Source organism: Aulonocara sp. 'chitande type north' Nkhata Bay, linkage group LG20 (assembly GCF_057382095.1).
Source record: "Aulonocara sp. 'chitande type north' Nkhata Bay isolate Kocher_YH1m ecotype deep benthic linkage group LG20, A_spYH_male_GT1.1, whole genome shotgun sequence".
NCBI classification, from domain to species: domain Eukaryota; kingdom Metazoa; phylum Chordata; class Actinopteri; order Cichliformes; family Cichlidae; genus Aulonocara; species Aulonocara sp. 'chitande type north' Nkhata Bay.
Window position 1 is genome coordinate 34,088,908 of NC_141363.1, and position 9,789 is coordinate 34,098,696.

At 38.8% G+C, this 9,789-nt stretch overlaps 1 protein-coding gene across 2 annotated transcripts; it reads right to left on the bottom strand.

Moving 5' to 3' along the window:
* Positions 1-1,162: 1,162 nt before the first annotated feature.
* aaas (achalasia, adrenocortical insufficiency, alacrimia) lies at positions 1,163-9,789 on the bottom strand. Of its 2 annotated transcripts, none has more exons than XM_086276284.1 (17): positions 9,650-9,789; positions 9,340-9,481; positions 7,581-7,708; positions 5,593-5,648; positions 5,391-5,482; positions 5,250-5,296; positions 4,896-4,994; positions 4,341-4,484; positions 3,624-3,744; positions 3,417-3,541; positions 3,139-3,199; positions 2,956-3,046; positions 2,759-2,852; positions 2,050-2,117; positions 1,888-1,969; positions 1,684-1,768; positions 1,163-1,440 (listed from the first exon to the last, which is right to left on the bottom strand). In XM_086276284.1, exons 2-17 carry the CDS (start codon positions 9,448-9,450, stop codon positions 1,285-1,287), a joined length of 1,560 nt encoding a protein of 519 aa, XP_086132410.1. In that variant the 5' UTR covers positions 9,451-9,481; positions 9,650-9,789; the 3' UTR covers positions 1,163-1,284. The 2 variants fall into 2 exon arrangements, with proteins under 2 accessions (XP_086132410.1, XP_086132409.1); XM_086276283.1 differs by having other exon boundaries at positions 1,164-1,440; positions 2,759-2,855.

The window sequence follows — 9,789 nt, forward strand, 5'->3', positions numbered from 1 at the left end:
AGCTGCATCACTGCCTCAGAAAAAATATAGTTTAGAGTTCCTAAAAGAGCAGACGAGACCTGATTTTACACAATAAAACCATTCATTTACCATTTAGAGTTGTTAGGATTTCATTTGTCATTAAAAATCCAAAACTGTGAGTTGAAAGTAATTTTTTTTGCTGCTTTAAATACAATTTAAGACCAAAAATGAGATGGGAATACACATCACAGTAAGTATGCGGCTGAGTGTAAGGACAAGCTTAATAATATTGTGATTTGTCCTGAATTTGCACAGCACAGCTTGCTAAATTAGCATATTCAGGTGCTAGGATTTAACCACCAAGAGTAACTGGCTTTCTCAAGAAATTTGTCCGTAAATCAAGTCAGTCTGGCCTGTTCCACAAATAGCATGGTCTCAGTGTAAGAGCTAATTGTGTAGGAGGGTGAGGAAAAAGCAGCTGAGAATAAAAAAACAAAAACAACAAACATCTAAAGTGGATTTCAGATCATATCTTCTGTTTTAAGACACATCTTAGACTTTATAAGCATGAGTGTGGTCGGACCTGTTTATTTACAAGAAATTTGCACAACTGAATGTCAATTATAATATTTCACAACTCTAATTTTCTTATTTTACACTGGACTTGAAAAAGTGTTTCAATTTTCTGCTGCCCATTACAGAAACCTCTTTGCAACTGATTTCACCCAGTGTCAGCCAGCTACCACCATACATTTAATAGTGACTGCTATTCAAGCCTGTGTGACTGAAGCCTGAGATGACCACAGAAGAGATCTTCTCTCAGTGACATCATTAAACTGGCTGGCAGCTACCAGTCCTGCCCATCGGCCTCCTAGCAAATGAGACTGTGGAATCAATTAGAAAATCTGAGGTGACATCTTTCTTGAACATCGCATTCACAGGATGTTTAGAAAACCTGAACTCGGACCTTGAAATTAAGGGCACAAAATTTTGAGGAGAGATTCATCTATGGTGTCAATTCAAAATCCTGAGTGACATTTTTCTCGAGTTATCATGTTGACAAGATCTAACCTTGACCATATGATTTATACTTGTCTGAGATCTGTAATACACACCTCTATAGCATCAATTTGAAGATCTTAGTTTGAAGTATTGTCTTCACAAAGTCATAGATCACATCATAGATCACCTTTAACCTCAGCTTTTAACAAATATTTGAGAAATAATGCAGCAAGCGTGTGTTTATTTAGCACTTTCAACATATTTATTAACAATCCACAACAAAACATGATGAGTGACCGTGTGATGGTGGGTGGAGGGCAGTCAGGAAATGAGCTCTGTAAAGAGAGACTGATTGGCAAAGTCGGCGGGCCTTTCCTGGACATGAGGCAGTGTCGGACTGCCGCTGGGGCCCAAACGCGGGATGCTGGCACTCAGGAAATAGAAAGGCACATGGGTAATTCTTCCACTGGACCAGCACTGAGAACAAAGAGAGAAAACATCAACAGTAACATCAGATACCTGGACTCAGATAACCAGCATCAATAAATTATATTTTAATGAACTTGATTGATTTTTTTTTGAGGAAATGGATTTTGATGCTTTGACTTTCAGGGACCGTAGGATTCCCTAAGGCTGACATGATCAAGGTGGAGTTTAAAAAATAAAGGATGAAAACAGCATAAAGGAACTAAAACAGGAATTTAATATTTTAAGACTGACCACAGTGAGCAGAGCTCCGTGTCGGAAATTTGGGTGGAACTGCATCAGTCTCGGTTCGGCTCCTGGCTCCCCTTGAACAAAACCGCTGAACAAGAAAAGCAAATCAAACACATGCAGACAGGAAGTACAGCAGTTTCACAGAGAAACACATTAGTGTGAGCTGTAATAAAGCTATGCAAGTACGACATGAATAAATATACAAACCACGGCAAAAGCTCAAAGATGGGGCTGACTCTTGTCTTGAACACAGCAATGATTGGAGACCGGTCGGCTGCCCGTGGATCACCTGAGAGGAAAAAATAAGGCTGAGATGAGTTACTTAAACGCTAACAAAGTCCATGAGGGTGAAGAGAAATGAGGTGATACCTTTAAGAAGCACTGCAAGCCTCTCTCCCCTCGGATCCCAGGCTAAGGACTGGATCTCTCCACCAACACTGGCAAACAAATTAGACATGAGGTGACCAACATTAAACTGCTTGGGTCACTTCCCAGTAGAAATATGTAGAGGCTGTATTTAAGTAAAAAGGGAATTACAGAGGGAACACAGTGTACTTGAACTATTAAAAAATATATATATTATGGAGAGTGCCGTTTGTCATTGCTGCACCAAATCATTTCTATGGATGCATATAACAAAGTACGTAGTGGATTTTTACTCCTTGGAATACTGCTGAGGAATGTAATCTGTAAAAAATGGATCATGTTTTATAAGCTGATCACTTGTTTTGCATGCAAAAGGTAATTAATACCTAAACTAAAACTATGAATTTAATATACTGCAGAATTGAACTATGGTAGCAGAAGAAGTACCAAAGATTGTACCTGACCACAGAGCTACATTTATGGTGAGAACTTAAGTAAAAAGGCAGTAAATGAGCATTATTTTTTACATTTAAAATACCAATAAAGTATAAAGCTACACTAAGGTTTTGAGCTCAGTCATTTTCCTGCTGGATTCTTCCTGCGTGCTAATTTTCACTGTTCTTTTTGGGTCTTTCAGGAAGATCAATGTACTCGTTTTCATGTAGTTAGACTGACAGATAGCCAATTAGCCACTTTTTTTCAGAGTTCTTACACGATGTCTCCATCTGGTGTGTTAAAAGTCGTCTCTGACAGGTCAGCCACCACAACTGCTGCATGCGGCCCTTTTGATGTGCCTGAAGGCACGGCTGCTGAATAATAAGAACAGATATTTTAAAAACTCCATAAAGTAAGCTGTCAAGTTTCAAAAGTTGTAAGAAGTATCTCATTAATGCCAACAGTTAAGGTAACCTGGTGTGTTAGTGAAGGTCAGAGCATAGATGACCGTCTCGCCCTGCACAGTGAAGAGAAGTCGACTCCCATCTGGACTCCAACAACCAGACTAACCAAAACAGACAATAATGCCTATAAAACATGTTGTATTAAAGAAATGCGTCACCTATTTAAACATCAAACATGATGACAATGTTTCACCTGGCAGCGCCCTTTTATACACGGCCAGCGCTCACAGGTCCACATTCTGGTCTCCCAAACCCTGGGAAGAGATTTTTTATTTTAAAGCTTTTGTCCTTTTATAATCTTGTATTAACACACGCTAAACTCCAACATATGTTGCTAATCCCCCACATGCTCATAAATATTCATTAGGATGAACAGGCCTCTATTATAACACAGCAGATGTACTACAGCAGCTCCGAATCAGCGAATGAGAGATGTGTAAAACTTCTGAGCTCTTAAGTTTTGTTTCGCACCTGAACAGGGCTGAAGGTGTAGAAGCTAGGACATGGCTACCGTCAGGAGACCAGGACAGGAAAGTAACCCCACCGCCGCCAACACGCTGAAGTGGTACGCAGCTTTCTGCAGCCACGTCCCACACCTGAAAGATGCATTTGAGGTGAATTTTAGTCATTTTGCGAATCACCGTCTGCAGTTCAGAGATGAAGTTGCAGCCTCGTTACCATCATTGCCGTGTCCATGGGCGAGGCAGAGAGAAGGAGAGATCCGCTGGGAGACCAAGCGATGGAAGTGACAGGAGCGTGACCGGGATGAGACAAAACATGAGCACACCCAGCTGAAGGCCTGAAACGAGATGACAGGAAGAGTAATGGGGTATATTAGAGAGCAAATACAGCTCCGATAAGGAAACAGTGAAGGTGCTTAATTCAAGGTAAAAATGAACACTATTAAAAAAAGGGCGACTTTAATATTACACAGGAAGGCAAATGTACAATGGACGGTCTTAAGTCCAAAACCGCAACACTGAAACTCTAATAGTCAAAAATGTAATTTAAGAGATTTAATTTAATGTACTAATATAGATTATAATGTACGGCTCCAAAACCACCATTTCATTCTTACTGAAATCCTTTTTTTTTTTTTGCCAGAACAAAGCACCTGAGTAATCTGTGATTTAAGTTTTTACTAAAACTCTTTTAACACTTAATGAGCCAGCCTCCTATTACAGGTAGCAGTATTGCTATGTCACAACATATCACAACAATGCCACTTTTAATTTTATAAGTGCCTTCCAACGGCTGTAGGGAAAAAAACAAAACAAATGTTTTGCTAGCTAACTACCAAAAAATTCAGCACCGCATTAAATGTAAAACTTGCTTTTCTGGCATTTTTTAAGAGACCTGAATTCAATGTTTCGTACATGACCTGAATTTACATACCTGGTTGACAGTGAGCAAGGGTCCACATGCCAAACCAGTAAACAGTTCTGACACCCGACTGCGAGGGCAGACGCACACAGCAGCTTCCACTGCACTACTGCAACGTTCCTCTGTAGTCGGTGCTTCAGTGTGGGAGTTGTGGCACTGAGGGAGAACAAAAGGAGACAAAGCAATGAGAATAATCTCACAGAATGACTCAGAGAACAAACCGAACATGGCTCGATGAGGTTGACACAGTTTAAGATTTCATTTTTCCCTGTAGAGCTTTGATTGACAAATATTTTCATCTTTGTGTGTGTGTATAGAGAATATTAAAATCCAAGAAACAACTAAAAGCATTTAGACTTTCGTTTACCACCTGAGACCTTATCTATGAGCTGGCAGAAGACAAGTATGATCTAATGCTGTAAAAAGGTTTTAAAGCTGATAAACCTGACACGACGCATTTGAAGATTGTGTTACTCTTTGATCTCGAACAAAATAATGAAAGCAAGTTGCAAAGAAAGCAGGAACATTTTGGTACCAGCGTGCTTTCCTCAGATCTAGTTTCGGTACCTTTTGGGGTTGTAGATCTTGATAGAGTCATCTAACAGGGCCACAGCAAATTTATCTGTATGTGGATGCCAGGCAAAGGCTCGCACCACACAGTCCGACCTGGTAAAGAAGGTTGAATATCAGGATTTGAATTAACATTTTTAGAGAGAAAAAAAAAATTCTAAATATTTATTAAGATGACATCGTTTTTTTTTTCAGAATGACACATTTACCATAAAAAGTGAATAAGTCAGCCAGGTCTTGTAGCTTTACATTTGTTTATTAAAACAAAAAATTATTAATAAACAATAAAAAAAACATAACTGAATGCTTTAACTATGAGAAAAATGAACAGTTCACCAAGTTGGTGCTTACCAGTTCAGCACTTGTGAAAATTCAGCAATCATGTCTTCACTGCTCAACTATTAAAATATAATTAAATAAAAACACTTAAATCTGAACCCAAAAGCGACTGATAATCAAGTGGAAGATAATTAACGAGCAGAGAGAACTTACTGTGAGATGAGGAAACAGGGAGCCGTGAAAAGAAGAGACCCATCGGAGCAATGCCAGGATACAACCAGAACTCATCGACAACCATTTGGGCACTGCAAAATCGCAGATAACAGGAGAGTCACCGTGTTTGCGCATTACTGTGTGTGCAGGTTTAGGGATGTATGTGCTAAAGCAAAACACGAGATTTTGGGGCATCACGTACCGTGTGGGTGGGAGTTGGTAATTTCATTCAGTAACCCTGTCAAACCGCCATCCCTCCTGGAACACACGGACAAGATCAACACATTTTCTTTGTCTGTCATACACTCAGTACAACGTGATAAAATCGTTCCTGAAACACTTTTATCAGCTGCTCTGTATCAAGTAAGAAATAAGGTGCGACTTTTCAGGCAGATTGAGATGCTTTGCATGACTATGAGGTGCAGCTGCTGCCTTCTGTTTAAGCTGTAGAGATGTCCTGTTTACTAATTCGTGGCTGTTTTATAACTGACTGACAGCACGTTCGCAGATTGCTGTTTGCTAAAGGTTAAACATAACTGATTACTCTGAAAAACACAGTGATTAAAAGCTACTGAATTAATTTGGTTGAGAATTTTGTCCAGAGCAATTTAATTGAACAGCTGCGAACAGAAATCCTTCCTGTGCCCTTGAAGCAGGAAGGTTTTAAAAACATCCTGAGGATGAGAGGCTGCGTTGATAAGGAGAGGTGAAGAATGAATTACAGTCTTTATTATTGCCCAATAAATGTATCTTTATTTAATGGGATGTCTGTTAAATAAATAAATATCAAGAAATATTTTACGGTGTCAATAAAGAAAGAATTAAACAATCTAATTTAAAAGGCTATACATTTTTTAAGAAGTTTGTGGTAAATTTAAAAGAAAAAAAAAAAAACATGGGTGATTATAAAGTTTTGCATACGAAAGACACACGGCACATATCCATATGATAATCAAACTCTTCCCATACTTCTGCATGTCTGGAGTCACTGCAGCCACCACTGCTGTTACGTTACCTATGGGCAACCACGTGAAATCCTCTCTTTCTAAGAATACATATTTTGATCATTACTGGTGAATGGCTGTGCATTTAAAGCACGCTGAAATCAGATGATTTTTGATACATCCTGTATATTGTGTAGTACATGTGTTGTTTTTAAGGAAGCCCCCTTTTGTTTCTAAAGCTTGGAGAAGACATCAGGTTAGACTATTTGTTTAGTTGCTCTGATTTCTTGCTGCTGCACTGACTGTTTCAGAGTTATTTGGGATTTTACTTATTGCTATCAAAACAACTGCATGTAACCAGAGGAGAAGAGCGAGCACACCACAAACCCTTTGGTTTAAAGTTGTGCCACAAAGATCAACTTAGACCTGAAATTTAGCTGCTGTGGCGATTCAACTACAACAGTGGTCCCCAACCTTTTTACACCACAGACCGGTTTAATGTCAGACAGTATTTTCACGGACCGGCCTTTGGTGTCGCGGATAAAAACAACAAAATAAAATGATACAACCAAGACAAAAACTGTGATATTTTGTAAATATAATAATAAACACGAACTCACTGTGTAATTGTGTAACTTTATTAGCAGCGTCCTCCTGAAATGCGCCGACAACATTGAGAGTAACATCCTCCTCTCTGCCCTTTAATGCTCTCTGGTCGCTATGGTAACGTGTAAATATTTCTTTCAAAATAAGACACAAAACTACAACAAAAGACCCAGGGAAACTGAGTTAACGATAAAAATCCCCAAAACCATAAATTTCACACCCAAGCCTCAACTCTCGCGGCCCGGAACCAAACAACTCATGGACAGGTACCGGTCCGTGACCCAGGGGTTGGGGAACGCTGAACTACACGATATATTTGCACGCTAATGTTTTCATTTTAAATGAGCTGTACAGCAATACACTGATTGGTGATTTTTTATTTTATTTTGCCCAATCCATTGATATCAATGAGCGTACACTAAAAAAAAGAAACAGTATTGGCAGCAGTTTAGCAGGGCTACAAAGGCAACACACTTTCAACAGAACTTGAAAAGTACAACCTTCATGAAGGTGCAATTTATTGCAGGATTGTTAGGCTTTAAGTTTATATATAAGTTTACATTTAACACAGGTGTACTTAAACAGCTGGTAAATGATTGCACGGCTTTGTTATCAGGTGGTCTATATGTTGGCTACGTACCATGCTGCTGCACTCCTCATCCACAGGGTTTCCGAGTGGTCCAGGAAAGCTGCCTTGCTGCTGTTTTCTGTGCGGCTGTGAAGTTTCAGAGACTCTCGAGGGAAAGACAGACTAGGAGGACTAAAGTCCTGCAGAAAATACAACAACATAATGGACATTTAGGAATGAGCTGCCTCTCTACATCAGCCTGACCCCAACAAGTGAGGTTTTTAAATCACATTTAAAAACCTTTAATGTGAATGAGATATCCTGATGGCAGTAGCCTTTGTGTATCGGTTAATTCACATCACTTCTGCACATACATGTAACTTGTTGAGTGTTAGTTTTTTTTTCTCTCTCTCTTATTTTCTTTTCTAAATGTACCTGTCTATTGTTTACATGCTTGAAATAAATTACCAATCAATCAATCAGTGTAGCTTACTTTGGTTATACTACTAGATAAAGTCTGTCAGTAAGGCAGTCCATTGTACTGCACGCATTGAGTTGAAGATGAAAAAATAAATTAATAAATTAATAAATGTATTTGCAGGTTAGTTATCACTAAGAAACCTAAATCAGGAAAATTAATTTCATTTTGATCTGCCTAAAAGCGTAAGTGATTGATACATCTCCTTTAATAGACTATGGGACTGTGTCAGAGCTGAGCACACTGAAGGGATTATAATTTAATTAAAATACAATGAAGCTCTTTTGTGTGAACACAAAGAAGCTAAATTTATATATTAACTTATGAATTCATAAGATTAATGATTAGAGCCAGAGTTGCTCTTTTGCCTTATTTGCACCACCTGTGTTTGCTTTGTTGTTATATTGTTTTTATAGATTTCTATTTCTCTTTACATCTGGTGCCTCTGAAGTATGGGGCACTTAAATTGTATATTTTGATGAAGACTGAAGCAACCACTCCTTTTTTGTGAGTACACACAGAACAGAAACAGAAAGTCGGAATTAAGAGTAAGCTGATAACCATTGATTTTACACTGCTTAATAACACAAAGAAAATCTGTACACAGTACACTCCTGTGGTTCAAAATGAGGATGAATAACAACAAAAACGCAATTAACCCACACAAATACCTACAAGCCTGAGCTAAAATGCTGTTAAACACTTTATTTTATGGGAAAGGAATTTTTCTTTATTCTTTTCCATCTCCAAACTATACATCACAACAGCTCTCAGATCTGGTATTTCTTCCCTTTCACTCTTGCTGCTATCCTTCAAAATCAGTAGTTGGGGCTGATTTAACTACTGATTTTGAAGGAGTTGAAGGAGCCTGCACGTCACCTCATTTGTGCACTTCCTATTGCTTTACCAGGTATTTAAACTTTCACTACCTCTACTTACTTGCAACTTCAGGGAGCACCAATACTAAGGTTTATTATAATGAAAATTAGAGTAAAATCTACTTGGGAAAAAGCAAACTATTTAAGACTGATATTAACTTACAAGACTTACAAGGAATCAGTCTGTCTTGAACGTCTTAAATCTTGAATGTCATAAGTTATATGGTAAAATTATATGGTAATGCTGAACCAAAAAAAACAAAAAAAACAAACAAACCCTAACTCTTAAATGTTTACCATTAATTGAAAGGGGCAAATCCTGCCGTAAAACTAACAAACTAAACTGAATTGAAAAAGCAATTACAAAAAACAAATAATAATTAAGACTACAAAATGACGCTTAATAAGTTACCCCACTGGAAACATGACTGTCTGTCTTAGCTGAGACTGATAAGTCTGTAGGTTTGAGTCGGACCTGCTTCAGCTGGTCTTCAGTGCTGCTCCCCGACAGCAACTCGTTGTTGGACTCGCACACAGTGGTCTGTCCGTAGGGCAACGGAGGGGGGAAAAGAGCCAGAGAGCACATCTTCTACACGGAGAAATTATTCCACCGGACCCTGCAAAAACACAGTGGATTCGTCAGGTAAAGGCAGACACAGAAGTAGTGGACGCTGTAGCTTTTAGAGCGTGGGAAGCTAGCTAACATCACCAGCTGAAGAAAGTTAACTAGTTTGTAATCTTATAATGCTTTGGCAAGAGCCTCGTTTGTATTTAGTGGTCCTTACCTCGTAGTGTGTTTTGTATAGTGCTGTCAATTCTCATTCGTTGTTTCAAAAACAAAGTCAAAGTACATGCTAGTTTGTTGTGACGCTCCTTCAAGTCAATCCCGCCGCGTAAGCTACGGCAACACGGAGGGACAAACAGT

What these genes read in the sequence shown, in the direction of transcription:
- aaas (XM_086276283.1), bottom strand. Translation starts at nt 9,450, where the DNA reads ATGTGCTCTCTGGCTCTTTTCCCCCCTCCGTTGCCCTACGGACAGACC. An exon ending in ACACCTTCAGCCCTGTTCAG is followed by an intron (nt 3,200 to 3,416) that starts GTGCGAAACAAA and finishes ATCTCTTCCCAG; the next exon opens with GGTTTGGGAGACCAGAATGT. An exon ending in ATCTTTGAGCTTTTGCCGTG is followed by an intron (nt 1,769 to 1,887) that starts GTTTGTATATTT and finishes TTTCTTGTTCAG; the next exon opens with CGGTTTTGTTCAAGGGGAGC.